The following is a 23,329-nucleotide window of genomic DNA, read 5'->3' as shown; positions in this document are numbered from 1 at the left end:
CATGTATTTTCTGTCATATCAGGCTGTGTATAAGGCTGATATGGAATGGATCAGAGGCACAGGATGGGTTACCATTGGCTCGCTTGATGTAGAAAAGGCCAAAAAGGCTGCTCAGATTCTGAGTGACAGGAAGTACAAACAGCATCCAAGCAGCTTCAAGTTTACAAGCACCACAGATGCTGTACCATTTGCTCTTGCCCAAGCCAATGCCGCTATCATGGACAAGGTACTTTTGTTCTCATTGTAAACACATTTTTTTTTTTTTTTTATTAATGTGTGCAAACTTAGAAAATAAATAGTTTTGAAATCACAGTTGCAGGCTGGAACTTTGTAGACCATAGATGAATGTATCCAAATCCTCATTCACTTTTTGTCATCATTACTTTTGCATTGCAGAAAGCATATGTTGAAGCCTGGAATAATGACAAGATCAATATACATGTCATGCCAGACACCCCTGAGATTATGCTTGGAAAACAGAACAAACTCAACAACAGCACTGTAAGTCCAGCAGCACTGTTTTTTAGTTGACTTGCCTGATCAGTAAATCTGAAACAAAGATACAGTAGTTAAGAATGTAAAACCCACCATTTCTCTCAGACCTGTGTTGATGAATGTGTTGATTCTTCTTTTCTTTCTTTCTTTCTTTTTTTTTTTTTTTTTTTTTTTTTTTTGCAGAAATATTACCGCCAAGACTATGAGGAGAGCCTTAAGAAGGGATACTTCCTGCCTAAAGATGCCATTGCAGTGAAATCTGCCAAGGCCTCCAGGGATATCATTAGTGATGTAAGACATCTTATCATAGATTTTATCTCACATGTTGAACACTCTGTAAAAGATAGTGCTTAATCTTCTTTGTATTAAAACTTTGCAGTACAAGTACAAGGTTGGCTACAGGAAGCAACAAGGGCACCACATTGGAGCCCTCAGCATCCACGACGATCCTTTAATCATGCTGGCCTTGAACGCCGGAAAGATTGCTAGTGATAATCTGTACAAGAAAGATTTCAACAAATCCAAGACCAAGTTCCACCTTCCAGTAGACATGTTGACTCTTGAGCTGGCTAAGAAATGCCAGATCCAAGTCAATGATGCCAACTACAGAACATACCTGCACAACTGGACCTGCCTGCCAGACTCTAACGATGTCGTCCAAGCCAGAAAGGTCTACGACCTGCGCAGTGATGTACGTGCTCTATACACTTTGTTACACACACATTGTGCTGTTTAAATTCATTTGTTTATTGTTGATTAATTAATACAATTTTAATCTTTCATATAAGGCTGTATACAAAGCCGACCTGGAGTGGATCCGTGGATGTGGCTGGATGACGCAAGGATCTGTTGATGTCATCAAAGCCAAGAATGCTCAAACGATCCTCAATGAAAAACTGTACCGCCAGCATCCCAGCACTGTCAAGTTCACCAGTGCTGTGGATCTGCCTGCCATCGTCCTGTCCAAGCAAAATGCTGAAAACCTCAGTGATGTAAGATTGTTGCCTGTTCTTTAATGTGTACTCCTGACATACACAAATGTACACATACAAATAATCTACAGTTAAATCTTGCTAGCTGAATACAATTGAAATGTCTCTTGTTTTCTGTATTGATGCGTGCTGAACAACGCCTTTAACAAAGATATTTTTTATTTAAATTATGATTATTGCTTTGGTTTACAGAGGAGATACAGAGAAAAATGGGAGAAAGATAAGACATCTGTCCACATCATGCCAAATACACCTGCCATTGAGTTGTCCAGAGCTAATGCCATTGCCGTCAGCAATGTAAGCAAATTTACAAGCAAGATGGCTGATCGTTACTTAAGTTTAAATTTTCATATATATATATATATATATATATATATATATATATATATATATATATATATATATATATATATATCATGAGTGTATTTTACTTTACTTTTAAACAGCTGTGTGATATATTTCCTGTTGTAGAAAATGTACACCCAAAACTGGGATGATACAAAGGCAAAGGCATACCACATCAAAGAGGACGCCATCTCTGTTATTAAGGCCAAAGTCTCCAGAGATATAGCCAGTGACGTAAGTCATCACAATTTCTTTCTTTTTGAAATTAGAGGAAAGTCTCTGTAAAATTCTAAAAGTACATAACTAGTAATCTTGAATTTTTAATCAAGTCTGCACTTAACTATGTTCACCTCTATTGTTTACAAGTAATGTCCATGTAAATACTTAACTTTTGTGATCATCTTTCAAATGCAGTACAAATATAAGACTGGTTATCGTAAGCAAGTTGGTCATCACATTGGAGCCCGCTGCGTCCAGGATGATCCACTGATCATGTTGGCCATTAACTCAGCCAAGATTGCTAGTGATGCTCTCTACAAGAAGGACTTCAACAAATCCAAGACAAAGTACCACCTACCAGTAGACATGCTGACCCTTGAGCTGGCTAAAAAATGCCAGATCCAGGTCAATGATGCCAACTACAGAACCTACCTGCACAACTGGACCTGCCTGCCAGACTCCAATGACGTTGTGCAGGCCAGGAAGGCATATGACCTCCAGAGTGATGTAAGCTGAACTTTGATTGTGTTTAAAACAATTCCTTTAAAAAAGTTTGTAAAGTACTGTGTAATACATTCTTTCATTTGATTGTTTTTGACGTTTAGGCTGTTTACAAGGCAGATATGGAATGGCTGAGGGGATGTGGATGGATTCCCCATGAGTCTGTTGAAGTCCTCAAAGTGAGGAATGCTCAAAAAGTCCTTGCTGATGTAAGTCCTCTGACACTATACAGCTATTTAACCAATGATGTTCACTTGTTAACAGACATTTCTCTGCATTTACTGTCACTTTATGCAATACAGAAGACTAAGTAATCGCTAAATGTGCATTCTGTGTGTTTCACAGAGAGGCTACCGTGTTAAGCTGGATGAGCAGAAATATACAACACCCATTGACAGAATTGACTTAGTCCGTTCCAAAAATGCTGCTGATGTTCTTAATGAGGTAAGTAATAATATTCAGCATGAAATTTCATCTTTGGACTTCAGGCATGGCTGTTCTCTTAAGTATCCTTTTTATTCTGTCTTCTCAGGCTAAGTATCGTGAGGCCTGGCACCAGGACAAGACTAAATACACCATGTTGGACACCCCACTTCTGGCTACAGCCAGGGAGGTTGCCAAACTGTACCACCCGGTGAAGTTTGTTTTTTTGTTTTTTTTAACAAATGCAGTTTGATAACTGTAATGATTGCTTTAAAATGAAGGAGAAACACTAATACTATATTAAACATCACTTGTAGAAACTGTACACCAAGAACTGGGACAAAGCCAAGGCCACGTCATACTTCATGCCTGGAGATGCTGTCCCGATTAAACAATGCATCAGCACCACAAAAGTGCAGAGTAATGTAAGTACAGTAAATAAATCAAATTAAACACTTTAAAATGTTTGATAGCCACATATAAATTCTCTTCATGTAGTACAAGTACTTAGAGGGGTACCGTAAGCAAGTTGGTCATCACATCGGAGCCCTCAGCGTCCAGGATGATCCATTGCTCATGCTGGCCTTGAACTCAGCCAAGATTGCTAGTGATGCTCTCTACAAGAAGGACTTCAACAAATCCAAGACCAAGTTCAATCTCCCAGTGGACATGCTGGCATTCGAACATGCAAAGAAGTGCCAGATTCAAGTCAATGATGACAAATACAGAACTCGCTTGCACCAGTGGACCTGCCTTCCTGATCAGAATGATGTCATTCAGGCCCGTAAAGCGTATGACCTAGCCAGCAATGTAAGTATTTAATTAAGAAGAAATTTCTATTGTTGTATCATAAAAAAACAAATGCTAAATATACATTACGTAATATTCAAATGAAATATATTTATTAATCAGCTTTATAAACATCTAAAAAAGTATGTAGATATATGCATACACATTACAATATGATCACACTCTCCTTTCAGTACGTCTACAAAGCAGATCTGGAATGGATTCGTGGTTGTGGCTGGGTGGCTGCTGATTCTGTAGACCATGTCAAAGTCAGAAAAGCCCAGGAGATTTTAAATGATGTAAGTTTGGCCAAACAACTGTTTTTGCTCAAATTCTCAGCTGTGATACAAATCTTTATCCTCTTACTTCAATGCCTGTTTCTTTGCCCCATGCAGAGACATTACAAGAAGGATGCCAAGAACAACTTTGCTAGATTCACACACATTGTGGATCGTCCTGAGATTGTCCTGGCCAAGGTTAACGCCTTCAACCTTAGTGATGTAAGTTTGACTCAGAATTGAGCGTTTTCCTCTTGTACGTAATTTTCATTAAAAAAAATGTTAAACAACGAATGTGAAGAGGTTTATTTACGAGCTGGTTCAATTTCTTTCTTTTAATTTTTTTTTTTTTTTTTTTGTTACTTAGCTGAAGTACAAGGAATCCTTTAACCTGGAGAAGGGCCACTACATTGGATCTGACGATACACCACAATTGGCTCACTGCAGAGAGGTCGCAAAGATCATCAGTGAGGTAATGTTCAACATCCAGTCCACTTAAATCCTACATAATTTGAATGTATTTGCATATACTCATGATGAATTACAGTTGAGATGTTTTTGTTGTTGTTTTTCTAGAAATTATACAAAATTGGCTGGGATGAAAGCAAAGCCACTGGCTACCAGCTGAACCATGAATATATGCCAGTACAAATAGCCAAGAGGACCAGAAACATGGTCAGCGATGTAAGTACATTTCTATCTTTATATATCATTAACAAAATAGTACCAAATTGAATGGACTCTTTATTTATCATCACATGACCAGGGTTAAACACTCTTGCCTTGCAAAGTATAATCTTTTAACTGTAAGCCCGTACAGACACACAATACGACTGCTTTAAAATACCCTTTAGTTCACTCAACTCCAGGCGCATGTGCAGACAACACACAAAGACGCTGACTGTCTGCATGAGTAGAAAAACTGGGCTGCATGCACGTATTGTATTGGTGACGGAATTTGCATCACATGCACTCCATAAGACATAGCAGCACTCAGAAAACCGAAGTATACTTTGACCTTTAAGGATCCCCCCCTGTGGGATTCAAACCTAAAACCTTGCAGTTATCATCCCAGATTTCTAAGCACAGCAACACCACAAATAACACAGGTTTACAGGTTTAAAAGTGATTTGAAAATGTTTTTGATTGTTGATTTTCTCTTTTATTAAAACACTGCAGGTCAAATACCATGATGCCCATGAGAAAGCCAAAGGCCACTACATGGCTTCCACTCTCATTGACTTCCCTGAGGTGGTCCGCTCTGGTCATATTGAGAAGATGAAGAACCTGGTAAGCTGTTGTTATGATCACTAAGCCTTTGGTCTAATATTGCTTTACTTTGATGTGCACTTGTATTGACATTAGCCAAAAACATAACTCCTAATTGTAAAGTTCAACTCTGCATCCAATTTCTTATTTCATGAGACTTTTTTTGATCTGTCCAATAGAGAGATTACCACAAAGCCTACAATGAAACCAAAACAAAGCTCCACATTCCTGCTGACATGATCAGCCATGTGGTTGCTAAGAAATGCCAGGACATCCTGAGCGATGTGCAATACCGTACACACCTTCACCAGTGGACATGCCACCCTGAACAGAATGATGCCATCCGTGCCCGCAAGGCTAACGAGATCTTGAGTGATGTAAGTTACCTTAGTTTCACTCACTGATGTTACACCAACATTTTTTTTTTTTGCTTTATCGGGCCTTTTAGTGGGCTATATTTAACGAATTTACCCTTGGCAGGTGTTCTACAAAGAAGACCTTAACTGGATGAAAGGCATTGGGTGTTATGCCTGGGACACTCCCGAGATTGTGCGTGCCAAGAAGTCATATGAGCTACAAAGTGATGTGAGTACCTATTTTCAGCTGATCTAGTAATTAACAGCAAAGATACAGATAAACAGAAGATATGATTCTACCTGTTTTTATGTTTTTTTTTTCTACACAGATTAAGTACAAAGCAGATGGTAAAAAGGAATGGAACAACTACTCCATTGTGACAGACACCCCTGTGTATGTGACTGCCATCTTGGGCCACACTTGGGCCAGTGAGGTTTGTACACATCAACATCCATTCATTCATTAACTCAAGCCCTTGAAAATTCTCAGGAAAATTAAAGTTGCCGTTTCAAACTATACTAAACACTGTTTTATTTTTCATCCACAGTTGAACTACAGAGAGGCATACCATAAGGAGAAGCACATTTACACCACTATTCTTGACACCTATGACTATGCAAGATGCTACAACCTGAAGCAGATCTACAGCACCGTAAGCCTAAATGAAAACATTTCCGGAAATTGCAATAAAATGTTCCTGGTTTTCTTTTTTGTGTGTACCGTTGCTCAGCGTGTCATTGAATATTCTTTGTCTGCTTTCAGAAAGCATATTCTGCTGCTTGGGACAAGATCAAAGCCAAGAGCTACCACATCCCTCACGACTCCCATGCCTTAGCCCATGCCAAACAGCAGAAGGTCATCTTGAGTAATGTGAGTCAATACTGCATTCACTTTTACAGTGCTTACTAAAGCCTCAATAAAAATAAAATTATATAATTGTCCTTAACTTTGTTCTAAATCTTCTGTGGTTTCTCTAGGTTAAATACAAGGAAGATTATGAGAAGTTCAAGACCCTGTACAGCCTGCCTAAGTGTCTTGCGGATGACCCAGCTACTGCAAGATGTATCAATGCTGGAAAACTCATACTGGATGTGAGTAAAGTAACAGTTGCATAGGAGGACCAATTTGGAGACAGAATTGTAAACTTGAACCTCATTGTATCACCTTGGTGTGTCCTTTTAAATTAGCGTCTATACAAAGACAACTATGAGAAGACCAAGGCAAAGGTCCACGTACCTCCAGACATGCTTGATATAGTATCTGCACGCAAAACTCAGAAGACGGTCAGTGAGGTTGACTACCGTAAATACTTGCATCAGTGGATATGCCTGCCTGATATGCAGGTGTACGTGCACGCCCGCAAGGTCAACGAGCAACTAAGCGATGTGAGTCATCACTATTCTAGAGGCACAAACATTCAAACATCATTCAAAATTATGGTTAATTTATTCAGGTTCTTTCCTGTGCAAATTTCAGCAAGGGAGTTTAGTGCAAAGTGAGATTGCTAACTGGTTTTGCATCTCATTTCAGATCTTCTACAAGGATGACCTCAACTGGTTGAAGGGTATTGGCTGCTACACTTGGGACACTCCAGAGATTCTTCGTTGTAAGCAAGCTATGAATCTGCAGAGCGATGTAAGTATAGACTCATTTTATTTTCTTGCAGTTTACCCCTCTTCCATTTACTGCTCTTCCATAAGGTTGGGAACCGAAAACCAGTTCTTATTCAGAAACCGGTTCTTACCAGTTCCAGTTGTAGATGGTGCATCATGCACGTCAGCTGCACTAATGTCAGTGTTTAGTTTCAGTTAATTTAGTTCAGTTTTGATGCGATCTGCATCAAATAAATGAGGAAAAAAGTTCTGTCTCTCCTACAATGTACATCCTTTTCTTCCTTTGTTATTTTATACGAGCTCTATGCAAATATTCGGTAACAGCTGTTACGTTTAACATTTTCCAATGCTGACACAGTGCTGTTTGGGCAGAGCTAAGCTACATATGTGACTTGAACAGCCAGATGCATTTATACTTGACCAGTTTCATCTGGAATGTGTCTCAAACTACCTCCTGGAGTGTTTTGAGTGATCGGATTGCAATCTGTCTCGAATGCATTTCAGAGGGCTTTTACACCTGGCCTTTTCATAATCGGATAGCTATCCAATCACTGAAAACATGAAGTGGCCAAGTGTAAACAGGACCTTGGTGAATCAAAAGTTTACAAAACTGCACATTATTCATTTTTTCATCCTCAAAAGTACTAAAAAATCGTTAATGGAACTGGTAAGGAACTGGAATTGTTAAGAGGAATTGGAATTGTAACGGAATCTTTAAATTCCTTTTAGTTCCTATCCCTGCTCTTCTGTCATCTCTCATGTTGTCCTCTATTCCTGTGTAATTTTCTCTTTCAGAATCTGTACAGAGCTAAAGGAATTGAGCACTTCAAGCAGTTCTCTGTTGTCACGGAAACCCCTGTCTATGAGACATGCAAGCAGAGTGCTTATAACTTGAGTGATGTAAGTTGCTCTAAAATAACAAAAATGCATTTTAACCTACCTTCTCTAACATTTGTTTGAAACAGAAATTTCTAACTCATATGTTTCCTCTCTGCAGCTCAATTACCACCATGACTATGTCACAAACGTCAAGGGTAAAAACACTGCACCTGCTGTGACTGTTGATACCGAAAGGGCTCGCCAAGCCAACTACATCCAGAGTGATGTATGACATCTCTTACCAGTACATAAGAGAATTTACGTGTCTCTCAGTGGATGTATGCTTCAAATCTCATACTTTTTTTCAGAACTTCTACAAAGAGGCCAATAAGAATTTTATGTCTACCGGCTATGCTCTTCCTTACGACACTCCTCTCAACAAGCAGGCCAAGGCTAACAGCATTGCCACCAGCAATGTGAGGAAACACCTCAATTCTCAGCCACTTTCTCTAAAAATATAAAAGAGATGTTATGTTTTGCATACGTTCTTCCCTGTGATGTGATGTTCCGATCTCTGTAGGTGAAGTACAGGGAAGCCTATGATCAGATGAAAGCCAAGAGCTACACCATTGATCCTCAAGGCGTCAACTTTGTCACCATCAGGAAGGCAAACAAGGTCACCAATGATGTAAGTTCAGAATGGATATATATTTAAGTTCATAAAGTTCACCCAAAACTGAAAATTCTCTCATTCTTACTCTCTGCTCTTTACCCTCATGTTGTTTCAAACTTCTATGACTTTCTTCCCTCTGTGGAACACAAAAGGAGATGTTAGGCAGAATGACAGCCTCAGTCACCATTCACTTTCATTGAATGGAAAAAATATGCAATGAAAGTGATTGTTGACTGAGACTAACATAGGCAGTATGATAGTCTCAGTCAACAATCACTTTCATTGCATATTTTTTCCATTCAATGAAAGTGAATGGTGACTGAGGCTGTCATTCTGCCTATAAAATATCCTTTTGTGTTCCATCGAAGAAAGAAAGTCATACCGATTTGGATTAACATGAGGATGAGTAAATGATGACAGAATTTACATTTTTGGGTGAGCTATCTTCTTTTCAGTTATGATAACTTTATTACAAATAAAGCATCACTTTTTAGATGCGAGTGATAATGTCTGATTGTATTTTTCTCTTAGCGACTATATCGTGAGAAATATGAGAAGGAAAAGGACAAGATCCACTCTGAGTATGACACCCCTGAGATCAGACAGGTTAAGGCCACTCAGCAGGCCATCAGTGATGTAAGTATTTCCATATTATTTATTAAAAGTTCTGAGCGCACTGGATCTGCCCATATTACACCACCAAAATATTAGCTGCTCTAATCAACGAACATTGTAAATTTTCCTCTGCAGCTGTGCTACAAAGAGAAGTACTACAACAGCAGAGGAACTCTTCTGCCCATGCCCATCACCCCAGAGCTAATGCACTGCTTCCACGTCAATGAGCTCAACAGCGATGTAGGTGTCCCTCATATATGCACTTAAACATATTGCTACACATTACATATGGCAACTGATGCATCTTAGGCCTTTCCTGCCTTGACATTTAAGTGATCATCATAATAATCTAGAATGTAGAATAAAAATGTAAAATGCAACAGTAGTGGTAACTGTTTGACTTTTTGTAGCTGAAATATAAAGAGGATCTGCAGTGGCTGAGAGGCATTGGCTGCTTCATGGCAGACTCCCCGGAGATGGTCAGAATCCGTGAGATCACCAAGTTTAAGGTAACTATGAACCCACTTTTTGAATTTCACTATTATGAATGTCACAATTCATTGATTGTGGTTCACTTTGATGATTTAGGACTTTCTGGTACTAATTAGGATTTTTCTTTACATCTTTTTACTAGAAATCATATGACATCGATGCCAAGAAGAACTTTGCCAACTTCAGTGTAGTTTTGGACACACCAGAGTACAAGCGTGTGACTGAGCTCAAGACCCACATCAGTGATGTAAGTGGCTCTTATTTCAGCCTCAGAATAGTCCTGAGATAAAATCTAAGTATTTATTAAGCCTGTCCACACCTTCAACATCTCTGTTTCTATCCACAGCTGGTGTACCGCGCTGATGGCCTTAAGGAGAAGACAAAATGCACAACCACAGTGGATGGGCTTGATATTCAAAGAGCCAAATGGGCCCAGAATCTGACTAACAAAGTAAAGCACTGTTAGCTTTCTTTTACATTTTTACATTTGGCAGATGCTTTATCCAAAGCAACTTACAGTGCATTCAAGTTACAGTGCATACATTTTATCAGTTTGTGTGTTTATTGGGATTCAAACCCATGATCTTGGCATTACTAGGGCTATGCTTTACCTGTTGAGCTACAGGAACATTTACAGGCACTGTTAGCTTTCTTAATGTGATTTTAATAGCTGGATTAAACGTGACTTGTTGTGATGTCACTTTAAAATATCTTACTGTTCAGAGATTATTATGATAATATTATGTTTTCCTCTCTGCACAGTACCAGTATGTTAATCTGGCATCCAAAGAGAGGGCCTTCTTCACCCCAGAGTCACATACTCCCCTCTTGGATCATGCTCGGTCCATGAAGGTGGTGTACAGTGAGGTAATTGTGCTTTTTACAATGCTGAGATCCTTTTCGGCACTGATTAACATGTCTGTGTGCGGGCAAGCAAGCTTGTAATTTGTACTTTCTATCATCTTTAGAACAAGTACAAGGAACAGTATGAGAAGATGAAGCACAGGTACACTGCCATCCATGACACACCCATCCTGGTTCGTTCCAAGAAAGCCTACCTCAATGCCAGCGATGTAAGTTAACCAGACGGTTTATTTTTTCTTTTAATGGCCTGGTAAATATCAGCAATAGAGTATTGACATTATGCACCCTTTCTCTCCAGTTGCGCTACAAGGAGACCTTTGAGCTGTCCAAAGGACACTACCATGCTGACAAGGATGCCCTGGATATTCTTTGTGCCAAGAGGGTCAGGGATGACATCAGTGAGGTCAGTCAACCTAGAGATTTTTTTATTTGCTTTAAACTTTAATGTGTTTAGTGAGGTATCCTGTCACTCACTCTCTCCTTCTCTCATAGGTTAAATACAGGGAGAAGTACATCAGTACATTGGGCACCTGGAAGTCCATCCCAGACCGCCCTGAGTTCCTCCACAGCAGGGCTGTGAGGGACTGCATCAGTGACGTAAGAATAGCTTTACCCCTTCTCTTAGTTTAATCATGACAACCTAAATTTAAAGTGTTATAATAGACATGACAGGTTGGTAGGTTGTGTCTTGGTAAACTAGACCTGCTTATGCTGCTGATGAATGATTAGACGTACATACAATCCCCTTGAAGCAGATCTATACAGGTGGTGCTGGGGAAGAGGAGGGTTTCAGAGAAAAAACTTTTGTAGTGCACTGCAGTGAAACCGGCTTACCTTCAACCAACTTAATTTAAATGTCAGACAAAGACAGATTACACAAGTTGATAAGATAACAGATTTCATGTCAAAGGAAATTTCAGCCTGGCTGAATTTCAGCCTGGCTTAATAGAGTATGCAAACAGATTGGCTGACAGATGACATATCCGAAGGACCTATCAACTTGCGATATGTAGAGTTTCATGTCTGAACTTAGGATCATTTATCCATTAACTCACCATTGCAGCCAGCTCATAATGTGTTTGACAGAAGCTTGTAGTGCCATTAACCATTTTCACATGTTCTTATCCACTTAAGATCAAGTACAAAGAGGATCTTGACTGGATCAAGGGTATTGGCTGCTACGTGTGGGACACACCTGAGATGGTGAAGGCAGAGGCAAACAAGACCCTCTACAGCGAAGTAAAGAGCAACCACAACACCACAGTTTCATTCATTTTTTTAACAACAGATGTGTTAATGAATAATTAGTAGCAGAACTAATGATTAAATATATCAGATTTGATAATAAGTACCATGGTGAATAAGGTAATGGTAATCAGTTCAGTCAATTCAGTACCATGGTATTATCATTTGATACCATCACTGTACTATAATACATCCACAACACTTTTTGTAAGAGCTGACTCACACTCTCTTATCTGTTTTTGGTAACAGAGACTCTACAGAGCATCTTTTGAGAAGAACAGAGGCAACTTCAAGTACACATGTGACACCCCATTCTTCGAGGCTGCCAAGAATGCTTCTCTTCTGATCAATAATGTAAGTTAGTGGAAGCATGACCTCAGATCATACCACTGTAGTATATTAAGCCTTATATACAATGAGGAAAAATAAAGAGTAATGAAAAATACAGTGCAAATAATAAAAATGTTTGCATAACCTGTGTTTTTGCTCTGCCTCAAAACTGGTTACAGCTGTAAAGGTAAACTATTGCAATATGCCTATTATATTATTGTCTCGAACTGGTGTCTGTTCTCTTAATATTGTAATGAAAACCGTTCATATTTAGTACAATTCCTGGAATCACCTTGAGTTTATATATCATTATGACATTCTCTCTCCTCTGGATGAGTGCTCATTTCTCACTGCTCTTGAGGCAGTTGTCTTTAATTCCTGTTTTGAAATCCCGAGCAGAGATCCTACCGTGCCAACTATGAAAAGTCTAAGGATAAGTACACCATAGTTGTAGATGACCCTAGAAACATCTTGGCAAAGGAGAACAGCAAGATGAGTCAGGTAAAGCCACCAGCTCCAGCTTCCACAATGGGTCCATCGCCTGCTACAGGGGCCCGAGCATGAGGTTGTCTCCGATCCACTGGATGTTTCTGTCGCATGGCTACAACGTCACTGTATCATGTTTCTTTCTCTCCTCTGATTTAGCGCAAACTCTTCAAAATGAAGCGCTCAAGATAATGCTTCATTTGAGCAATGCATTTGTTGTTAGGGGTGGATCCTGAGTTAAGGGTTAGTGGTAAAGATAAGGGGTCATGGTTGATAGTTACTAGCAAACCTTCAACCTGAACCTTGTGAAGTCTCTTGGTCTATTCTTCCTGGACTTTGGGAGCAGCTTTCCAGTCCTCTAAAGTCTCTGTCTTCATTTGTGGCATGACCTGTGTGTATGTGTTTGTGTGTTTCCTTAATGGACAGGAAAAATATAGATACAAGGCCAAGGAATTAAACAAGAGTGGCTGCAATGAGCTGCTCCGCCCTGACATCCTCAATGCCATGTACAACTCCGGCATGAGGAGTAAGGTAACCATCTGCCTAAAGGCAGTCGTCCAAGTCACCTAAGAATTTCATCTCTTCATCTCATCACTGCAGCCCTAACCTAACCTAACCTGTAGTGAATTGGTAGAGTGATTAACAGTCACTACATTTGTACAGTATTACATTTTCCACCTTACCCTGTTTTTAAACACAACTACTGACCACTGTCCATAAGTGCAAAAGATGTTTTAGGTGGGACAAGGATTTAGTCAAAGAAAGTGATGTTTCAGTTGCTCAGATATACTTTACATGGATGTTATGGTGGTTGTTTCCTTTATTTTCTATTTAGGGATAGTTCAACCAAAAATGAAAATTTGCTCATCATTCATGCCATCCCAGATTTATTTGACTTTCTTTCTTTTGCAGAACACAAATGAAGATTTTTAGAAGAATATTTCATTCTATGTAGATATTTAATTTAATGCAAGTGAATGGAGACCAGAACTCCAAAAGCTCTAAAAAGGGTATAAAGTCAGCATAAAAGTAATCCATTCGACTCCAGTGGTTAAACTAATGCCTTCTGAAGCGATCCAGTTGGTTGTGGGTGAGAACAGACAAAAATATAGCTCCTTTTTCACTGTACATGTTGACAGATCCACTGTCAAGATCGTGATTTCATGCTCGATTACACTTCCTAGTGCTTGATGCATGTGGAAGTTTAATTGAATCTTGAAATCATGATCGCCAAGGAGACAGCTATCAAGGTGACGGTGGAAAAAGGAGTTATATTTTGGTCTGTTCTCACCCAAAATCAATTGGATCACTTCAGACGACATTGCTTAACCCACTGGATTACTAATCGTATGGATTACTTTTATGCTGACTTTATCTCCTTTTTGGAGCTTTTGGAGTTCTGGTCACCATTCACTTGCATTGTATGGACCTACAGAGCTGAGATATTCTTTTAAAAATCTTTGTGTTCAGCAGAAATTTGTTTTTGGATGAACTAACCCTTTAAAATATTTTGCAATGAACAAAGAAACATCAGTAATGGCTGAAGTTAAAATATTTAAATTAGCTTAAACTATCAATGTTCAACATTGAATTGTATGTTTCATAAGCAGTGTTGCAGAAGAAGTTAGTGGAAGAGAATGACTTTAGAGGCAAAGACGTTATAGCAGTATATACAGTAGCAAGTTGTCAGCGTTTTTCTGTGTTCTCGTTCCTGAAATTCCTTTTTTTCAAGCTCCATACGCTCCATCTTTTGGTTGTCTGCGTACTGCACGTTCTTTGTTGCATGTGTGTGTTGATTCATATTTTGGACAACTAAAAATTATTGTATCCAACAGCAATCATTTGCATGCTTTTCACTGGATAGATTTGGGCAAGTGCCATTTTATTTTTAATCCTCTTATGGCATTTGTAATGCTTGAACATTTTAGTCTTGCTAACATCTTCCCTATTAATGAATGAATTTTGGCAATAATTATACAACCTAAATATGTCATTGTATCTTGCTGAGTGTTCTCCATAACAATAAATACAAATGCTGCTTAAATGTTAAGTTCTGCCAGTATCATCTGTAATCAACTAGTCTGCCAAAACTTTTTAATAACTTAATTTAAAATACATCATTGGAATGGAAATTGTTGCTGACTTGCATTTCATCTTCCTCAGTGGAAGTACAGAGAGCAATATGAACGTGCCAAGTCGAAATACACATCAGTGCTGGACACCCCTGATTACCAAGTTGCCAAGCGCAGCAAGCAGATCAGCGATGTGAGTATAATCGCCATATGCATTCCACCAACATTTGCATGTGCCTGCATCAGAAAGTATTTTTTTTTTTTTTTTGCAGATTATTACATACATATTCATTCCTGAACCTAGATTTGTTTAAACTTGAGAAATACTTGCCTGTCATGGCACATGAATTCATACATTTTGGCTTCCCTGTTCTCTTCTCTAGATCATCTATAAGATGGAATACAACAAGAACAAAGCAACAGGTTACACACTTGGACATGACACTCCTCTGAATCAGCATATGAAGAAAGTCAAGGAGATGACTAGCAATGTAGGTTTACCACACTTTGTAAAAAGGAACAAAACTCAAGTTGGTATGTCAAAATTCTCAATTCAAACCCCTTGTTTTTTTGCAGCTGAAATACAAGGAAATATATGAAAAAAACAAGGCTCATATCAACATGGCTCCTGATGCTCATGACATTCGTGCAGCCAAAGAGGCCTACAAGAACATCAGCAATGTAAGTCTCCATTGAATGCCATGTAGATTCCTGCTGTAAGGATTTGTAAAGTTCATCCACAAAGCAATGTTGTATTGTTTGTGCTTTTTTCCTTGTAGCTTGAGTACAAGAAGAAGTATGAGGCCACCAAGAACAAATGGATCTGGACTGTGGACAGACCTGATTTTGTCCATGCTGCCAAGAACAGCTTCCAGCAGAGTGACGTTCGTACCCTTTCCATTACACTACTCTCCTTTCAATCATAGTTTGAGAGAAAATAACCGCAGATTCATGAACTGATTTTTCTTGAAATTCACAGGTTGAGTACAAGTATGATAAGGAAATGCTGAAGGGCTGTGTAATGTCCATCACAGATGATAAATTAACACTTCTGGCTAAAAAGAATGCTGAGCTCGCCAGTGATGTAAGTGCTATTTTTTTTTTTTTAAATAGAACACTTTGGAATCAACATACATGTAAATGACTACATATAACTAATAAAAAAAACATCTTGGTTCTTCAGGTGAAATACAGGGAGAAGTATGAGAAGGCCAAGGGCCAGTACCTGGCTGTTCTTGACACTCCTCAGATCCTTCATGCTAAATCAGTGGCTAATCTTTCCTCTGAGGTACGGCACAGATCTTGCATGCAAGTATTAGATACTGTATGTTCAAAAATAACAAACTGTTGGAAAAGTGTTTTTTAAATTCATTTGATAACTTCCTCTGCAGAGCAAATACAAGGAGGCTAGTAAGAAGGATCATCAGTCTGGCGGCTTCACCACTCTTGCTGTAACCCGTGAGACCGCGCACAGCAAAGAGGTTGCCAAAATCACAAGTGATGTAAGTCCAAATGCTCACTACTGCAAGAGTTTGTTACATTTATATTGTGCATATAAAGTAGTAACCACACATCCTAATGTATGAAGCCAATTTAGAGACAAATGTATTTTGAATTTGTGAAAGAAAAAAAAATAATGTGAAAAATAGAAATGTAAATGAAAGTGCTCTCTTTTCAGTTACAAGTCTTGAGTTTAAGTCTGGGAAATTTAACACGTTAATTTCTGCAATTAATAGGTTGTTTACGCTTCATTAAACTTCAGCTTTTGATTTGTTTTAAATCTTTATGTATAGTGTCTAATAATGCACTGGAAAAGTTTATCTTGCCAATATACTTGATATAAATTGAATCTGCCCATTTGATCCAATTAGTGAAAAAGTCAACTGGAAACATCAGTAGATTTTGCCATACATTTAATTACAGAATGTCCACTGCTTTCATGGCGTATATACATATACTTGTACCAAAGATTTATACCTGTTAAATTGTGTCTAATTAACTCATTTTAACATTATTATTTAAATAAAATACATTTAATACATTTAAATAAATACAATTAAAATAAATGACAACTAACGAAATTCTTGAAATTATTAGCTACAAATCTTTTTTTTTTTTTTTTACGTTTCACATTTTCTTTACAGTGCCATGTCTCAGGTTCAGGGCCAAAAGTTTGTCTGAAAAAATTGTAGCATGAAAGGTTATGTTTGCTTATGGAAGACTTTTTCAGGTTCAAAATACTTTACTCTCTATTCTGGCTCCATATCCTAATCTTTAATGATTGTTCCACAGAAACTGTACAAAGAGAAGTTTGAGAAGGAGAGAGGCAAGTCCAATTACAACAACATGGCTGTTCCACCTGAGGTACAACATGCCATGGATGTGGCCAAGAACCAAAGCAACGTAAGAAACTAAGATGTATCTGCCACAAAGAATAGTTTCAACATTAGATCTTTATCATTTTAAATTCCACGACTCTTTTCACGTAGATTGCCTATAAGCAGGAGGCTAAAGCCAAGTTGACGTACACCTCAGTTGCTGACCGTCCAGACATCAGGAAAGCCACTCAAGCTGCTAAGCTTGTCAGTGAGGTGAGTGTCACATAAAGTATCCAAGTAGTAAATGGTTAAAATAGTTAATTGTAATAGTTACAGTCATTAATGGTTGCAAGAAATATGCTTATCAATTGGGGGGGGGGTTCTTGTAGGTGGGTTACCGTGACAAGGCTCGGCAGGAGGCCAGCCGTGGTGGAACACTGCTCGGCCGCCCTGATATTGCTCTTGCCACTGAGGTGTCTAAGCTGACCAGCCAGGTAATAGCGTTAACAGCCTCTAGTAACTCCACTTTAGACATAGTGTTGTCCATAGACTTTGTATATTTAGAGAAAATCCCACGATAGCACAAGGAACACTTTTTGAAGCCATATGCTGTGTATTTCGACACTCCAGATGACACAGAACTTCTGTGTTTCCTCACATTGGTGTCCCTCTTCATCCTTGTGGCAACTGCATGTCATTAGTATGCAGTAGCACTCTATAGTAACTGTAGTAGTAGATTTAAATGCCTTAGCAGCGCTTCTCATGCCCATCAGCATTAATACTGCCATTGTCTATGTAAGCTAATCTAAATGTCTCTTATTATATGTACCATGTACCCCATATTCTCACTGCTCCCTGTCTGCCCAGTATTTATTCATATCTATCTATCTATCAATCTATCTATCTATCCATCCATCCATCCATCCATCATGTTTCTTTAATCCATCCATGCATTCATTCATTCTCATTGATGTTACCCTGCCATTTCACTGCGCTTTTTAGGTGGAAGAAAAGCCATCCTTCCATGGTGCTGCCTGCTATGACACTCCCCAGATGCGCCACATTAAGAAAATGAGTGCCCTGACTAGTGATGTAAGGGCCGAAAAATGCACTTCTCTGTCTGTCTTGTGTATTTCTATGCTCTACTTCTATCTTCTTCTGACTGACATAGTTGATCTTTCATAGTCCAGTGGCACTCAGTTTGATAAACTTTGATAATTATTTGATGCAAATACTATAGACATTGCATTATTTCTTACTTCTTGTTTACTTTCTTTTCAATGTTTCTTGCCCATTTATTTTATATTCCCACCATTTGGTTTTTGTCTTTTTGTTCCTCTCACTTTGATTTAGTCTCTTTTTGTGTTTGTCTTGCAAGCTTTTGCCTTGTTGCCAAGCACAGACTTATAGCCCAGCACTCCATCCAGTTTTTTTTTTTATTCTGCCATAAGTTTTTTGCAGTTTTTTTTCTTCTTTGCCATTTTAACTTTATTTGTCTCGCATGACAGTAGTTTTTGAACATATAAATCTGGATCACCATGACCTGAACTACATATCTCTTATGGTTCACATTGTCAAAAAATGTTGTTGCATTTACAATATTTGACATGCTGTTGTACTGAGGAGTGTGCAGATTCAATTAGGAACATTTTCATTTATCATATAATCAAGACTTACGTGGTGCTTAACAAAACCATGCAGAATATTACAATTGACTTGAATTGATTTTATTGAAAGCAGTCATATTTGGTCTACACACTCCTCGTGTGATTCTTTTTGCTCAATGTCACAAGATTGATTTCTCCACAGATCTGCTTTTTCAAAATCTCTGGGAAATGATTTAACCTCTCTACTGCCTTCCCTTTGATACCATAAACCAGTGGTTCTCAAACTTTTCATGCCAAGTACCAACTTTGATCAAATCAAAACAACTTAAGAACCATCTTGTCAACAATGTTACCTCTAATTCCTTTCAGCATTAAGCCAACTGAAATCTCTTTGAGCACATGCTTAAGAACCGTGAGCCATATTTTGATATCAATATTAATGTAAATCATGGTACTGAAAGATCCTCGTCAGTCCCTCGACAGGCCTTTTTGCAGATCAATGGAAGGACCCTATCACAGCAACAAAAAACACACATACACCAAAATAGTAATATTTAAAACGTAGTCACATTTACGGTACGTGTTCTCTGGAGTGGAAGAAATCTGCTAAAAGCCGCCCACAATACTCAAAAGCTGCAGCTTTGGGGCTTGTTTGTAAGTGTGCATTGCCTATCATTGTTTTCAGTACACAAGCAATAGTATCATCTTATTTATGCACGATTACAGTTGGAAAGATGACAGCTTCATTTCCGAATGCCCAAAATATAAAAACAGTGTTGATGTATTACACTTTTGCTTACCCAGCCACATTATTGCCACAATAAATGCATGCAATCACCATTTGAGGTCTGTTTGAAGTCTGAATTAAACATAATGATGAGAGAAATCATTATTGTCAGATTTTAAAGCACTTATGACAGAGGTCACTGCTTTAAGCTCACAGTGATTGGCTGCCTCCTGGCGTTTTTTGCTTCTCATTTATCATTTCACAACTTTTTGATGCTCTCAACACTTCCTCTGCATCACTGTCAATCCCAAAATCCCCCTCGAAAGCATGGCGCTCGACTCCCATAGGAATTAATTGACAATGGCAATGGACCCATATGGTAAATGTGACCGTGCCTCATACATTTTGCAATCCAATTTTTAAAAAAATTTTCATTCCATTACAATCCAATCTAAAAACACTAATACAGAATATAAAGTATTTGGGAAGTTAGAGCAATGTAACTTATCTTAAAACATCTCTCGTCAGTAGAAGGGCTTTGAATTGCTCTGTCAGACTGTTATCAATCCCATGCTCAATACTAAGTGTTGAATCCAGTGTTTCTGAGGCAAAAGCGTACCCCTTTTTAAAAATGATGAAAACAGACGTTATAAATGTTTGTTTTTTTTTTTTTTTTTTTACATAATATGCACACACACAAAATAAACTAAATAGGGTAAATCTTTGTCATGATGGCTCGTCTTCAGTAAATCAAGCATGTAGATGCCGACAGACTTCGCAAACCAGGAGCATCGCTAGACTCCATATACTGGGGCTGCCCCAGTAAAAGTTTACTGATAAACCATTGTCTGTTAAGGGATATTACTGTATGCTGACCTCAGAAAATGTTTTCAGTTTTCAAACAATTTCAGAAATTATGTTATGTGTCCCGTAATTCTGTGAGCTATTTAAAACTAGTGATGCTGGATTTGTGAATGGGCCAGTCTTTTGAGTCTGTTCTTTACAATGAATTGGTCAATCCATTTAACAGAATGGTCTGAATCGTTCGCGGTTCAGTCTGAATGATTTAAACCGCTAACTTGCATGCTGAGTCATTTGTAGCCATCTCTCATTCAGTTAAACTGTAACATGATTTTTTTTACATCATTGGGGACCTGTGCCCCTGTACTTTTAAAAGACGAGAAACTCCCCTGGGGCAAACATAATCATAAATTTTTGTTGATAGCCTCTTCGTTTTGTCGCTCTCTTTTTAGCGCGCAAAATAAAATTGTGGCGTGCGGACTTGTAAACAGATGAGCGCTAGCATGCTAGTGTGCAACTTAAAAAGAACATTACATATTCACATCCCACAAAGCCAACTTAAGAATGTGGGCTTATGTACTAGACCATAAAGCTACAGTATATTAAAGCTGAAGTATGTAACTTTTTCTGTGTTAAAATACTTTCTCCTATACAGCTTAAAATGCAGAGACAACTATAAGTAGCCATTTGTAGGTTAAATTTTACCTGTGGCTCAATAAAATTTGCTCTGTTTTGAGCGACCTGTCTATACAAACACAATTACATTGACTCAATCAGTGGCGTGAGTTGGGGGGCGGGACTATCCATTTGTATGACCAATTGCAGACGGGGGCGGATTCAGAAAGCTGTTTTGAAAACAAAGTTAATTTTGGCAGTTCTGTTTGGTGGCACTAGTAGGGCAGAAATCGCATACTTCAGCTTTAAAAATAAAGCTAGAAATAACTATTTTAATAACATAACTATTTGAATAAAATGTACAATTATATATTTTTCAAATAGCATACATTTCTACCACCTGTTGGCACGCACTGTTTGAGAACCACTGCCATAAAGAAGTATAAGTTAATGTGATGCTTTTGAATGCTTTTGTGTTGATCTTCCTATTTGGGGCTAGTATAATGTGAACATGATCTGATTTTTCACTTGTGTCATACTGTATTAGACCCAACTGACTACCTGTTGTAACGAGTTTCTTTTACGTTTGTAACACTTTCTTTCCACTGATGATTGCATGAAATCATACGGTTGATACAGAATTTATTTCTATATGCATTTGCAAGCATTTTGGCTCAAATGACCCCAGAGAATATGTCACACATGACTGCAATTAAAATTGCCACTGTTCTTTCTCAAAAGGTGAAGTACAAGGAGAAGTTTGACAAAGAGATGAAAGGAAAGAAACCCCAGTATGACTTGAAGAACAGCAAGATTTATCAAACTCTGAAGGATGCCAATGAACTTGCAAGCGAGGTGCTCAAGCCAAGTCAAGCTTAAGTCACTTTTAAAAACACATTATGTAAAATATAGGGGTTCCACAGTCATGGAAAACCTAGAAATATCAAGGAATTTTAAAGTTGTTATGAAAATGAATAGATTCATAAAAAGCTGTAGAAAAATTACTCAGCTCTAAAATGACTATAACTTGCTCTTTTGTAGTGCATTCTTTTTTTTTACTTTTTTTTTTTTTTTTTTTTTTTTTTTTATAGTTTTAAATCCTTGGAAAAGTCATAGAAAAGTAATTGTAATTGATTTGTCAGAAAGTGTGGGAAACCTGAACATTTTTACCACTCAAATATGACATTGAGGGTGTTTCATCTCATAATGTTTTTTTTGTTGTTGTTTTTTGTTTGTTTGTTTTTTGCATGGCTCTTTCATGCAGGTGAAGTACAAAGGTGACCTAAAGAAGATTCACAAACCTGTTACGGACATGGCAGAGTCCCTGTCTATGCAGCACAACCTGAGCACCAGCAAGCTGTCCAGTGATGTAAGAGTTCTCCAGATGGCCTCATTTCCCTCTTATCTTATCGTGGGTGGCTGTGGCTCAGGTGGTAGAGTGGGTTGTCCACTAACCGCAGGGTTAGCGGTTCAATTCCTAGCCCACATGACTCCACATGCCGAAGTGTCCATGGGCAAGACACTAAACCCCAAGTTGCTCCCAATGGCAGGCTAGTGCCTTGCATGGCAGCTCTGCTGTCATTGGTGTGTGAGTGCGTGTGTGAATGGGTGAATGAGACACAGTGTAAAGCGCTTTGTAGAACCGCTAAGGTTAAAAAGGCCCTATATAAGTGCAGACCATTTATCAACACAGCTTTATCTTACACACTATACTTTAACAATGAATTTGCAACTATCACATCTTCATGTAAAATCACAAGATTCATCCATCATCTGTTTACTCATCATTCCAGGCTATCATTTGGTAGTGACCCTCATCATCCTTGGCTTTAACATCTTATTACTACTAGCATTAGAATGTTTTCTTTTTTTTTTTTTTTTTTTGCTCTCATCCACCCATGACCTTAGTGCTGTGCTAAAGCCACTGCACGCTAACATCTTATCTCTGGGTGCTTTTTCCATTTTTTTTTCTATAACATCATTCCCCCATAATTCTTTTTAACCTCTTTCTCTTTTTTTTTCCTAATGAGCTTTCTAAATAATTTCCATTTTGTTTTGTACATATGAATCAAAGTGATATCAGATTTTACTTAGTCTTACATATTTCCTCATCTGTTTTAACATAATTTTATCATGAAAAAATAATGTTCATACATTCAGTATTTTTTCAGTATACAAAATCTCATTCCAGAAATTTAAAGCTAAATGTTATGAAAATATTTTTAGCTAGCTTGTTGTACATTCTATTATCTGTGTCATTATTTCAATATACAGTTTTCTTTACGTGAATTACGTAAACATAACAGCCGTCAGTCTTGTCTTCCTTTTGCATTTTTTATTCTTTTTGGCTATTAATTATTTTTGGCCATCTTGACATTGGAGAG

The 23,329-nt window shown here is 38.1% G+C and overlaps 1 protein-coding gene across 6 annotated transcripts in view; it reads left to right on the top strand.

Moving 5' to 3' along the window:
* Positions 1–23,329, top strand: part of neb (nebulin) — an 81,639-nt gene that overhangs the window by 34,171 nt on the left and 24,139 nt on the right. For all 6 annotated transcript variants that reach the window (XM_051708657.1, XM_051708656.1, XM_051708654.1 and 3 more), the window contains exons 65-119: positions 23–226; positions 397–501; positions 679–786; positions 875–1,186; positions 1,284–1,487; positions 1,680–1,784; positions 1,959–2,066; positions 2,247–2,558; positions 2,657–2,761; positions 2,898–2,996; positions 3,085–3,186; positions 3,293–3,400; positions 3,474–3,785; positions 3,959–4,063; positions 4,160–4,264; positions 4,410–4,514; positions 4,619–4,726; positions 5,222–5,332; positions 5,491–5,688; positions 5,792–5,896; positions 5,997–6,101; positions 6,216–6,320; positions 6,431–6,538; positions 6,646–6,759; positions 6,856–7,053; positions 7,199–7,303; positions 8,077–8,181; positions 8,279–8,386; positions 8,469–8,576; positions 8,681–8,788; positions 9,305–9,409; positions 9,524–9,628; positions 9,799–9,897; positions 10,023–10,127; positions 10,227–10,331; positions 10,643–10,747; positions 10,849–10,953; positions 11,043–11,147; positions 11,237–11,341; positions 11,879–11,983; positions 12,239–12,343; positions 12,719–12,820; positions 14,969–15,070; positions 15,261–15,368; positions 15,454–15,558; positions 15,657–15,761; positions 15,857–15,961; positions 16,061–16,165; positions 16,269–16,379; positions 17,170–17,280; positions 17,367–17,468; positions 17,585–17,689; positions 18,198–18,287; positions 21,687–21,800; positions 22,210–22,314. In XM_051708657.1, coding sequence (XP_051564617.1) covers positions 23–226; positions 397–501; positions 679–786; positions 875–1,186; positions 1,284–1,487; positions 1,680–1,784; positions 1,959–2,066; positions 2,247–2,558; positions 2,657–2,761; positions 2,898–2,996; positions 3,085–3,186; positions 3,293–3,400; positions 3,474–3,785; positions 3,959–4,063; positions 4,160–4,264; positions 4,410–4,514; positions 4,619–4,726; positions 5,222–5,332; positions 5,491–5,688; positions 5,792–5,896; positions 5,997–6,101; positions 6,216–6,320; positions 6,431–6,538; positions 6,646–6,759; positions 6,856–7,053; positions 7,199–7,303; positions 8,077–8,181; positions 8,279–8,386; positions 8,469–8,576; positions 8,681–8,788; positions 9,305–9,409; positions 9,524–9,628; positions 9,799–9,897; positions 10,023–10,127; positions 10,227–10,331; positions 10,643–10,747; positions 10,849–10,953; positions 11,043–11,147; positions 11,237–11,341; positions 11,879–11,983; positions 12,239–12,343; positions 12,719–12,820; positions 14,969–15,070; positions 15,261–15,368; positions 15,454–15,558; positions 15,657–15,761; positions 15,857–15,961; positions 16,061–16,165; positions 16,269–16,379; positions 17,170–17,280; positions 17,367–17,468; positions 17,585–17,689; positions 18,198–18,287; positions 21,687–21,800; positions 22,210–22,314 — 6,804 coding nt within the window. The remainder of the gene's footprint in view (positions 1–22; positions 227–396; positions 502–678; positions 787–874; positions 1,187–1,283; positions 1,488–1,679; positions 1,785–1,958; positions 2,067–2,246; positions 2,559–2,656; positions 2,762–2,897; positions 2,997–3,084; positions 3,187–3,292; positions 3,401–3,473; positions 3,786–3,958; positions 4,064–4,159; positions 4,265–4,409; positions 4,515–4,618; positions 4,727–5,221; positions 5,333–5,490; positions 5,689–5,791; positions 5,897–5,996; positions 6,102–6,215; positions 6,321–6,430; positions 6,539–6,645; positions 6,760–6,855; positions 7,054–7,198; positions 7,304–8,076; positions 8,182–8,278; positions 8,387–8,468; positions 8,577–8,680; positions 8,789–9,304; positions 9,410–9,523; positions 9,629–9,798; positions 9,898–10,022; positions 10,128–10,226; positions 10,332–10,642; positions 10,748–10,848; positions 10,954–11,042; positions 11,148–11,236; positions 11,342–11,878; positions 11,984–12,238; positions 12,344–12,718; positions 12,821–14,968; positions 15,071–15,260; positions 15,369–15,453; positions 15,559–15,656; positions 15,762–15,856; positions 15,962–16,060; positions 16,166–16,268; positions 16,380–17,169; positions 17,281–17,366; positions 17,469–17,584; positions 17,690–18,197; positions 18,288–21,686; positions 21,801–22,209; positions 22,315–23,329) is intronic.

This window comes from Myxocyprinus asiaticus, chromosome 10, assembly GCF_019703515.2.
Source record: "Myxocyprinus asiaticus isolate MX2 ecotype Aquarium Trade chromosome 10, UBuf_Myxa_2, whole genome shotgun sequence".
Classification (NCBI taxonomy): domain Eukaryota; kingdom Metazoa; phylum Chordata; class Actinopteri; order Cypriniformes; family Catostomidae; genus Myxocyprinus; species Myxocyprinus asiaticus.
This window is presented reverse-complemented; position numbering and strand designations above follow the sequence as displayed.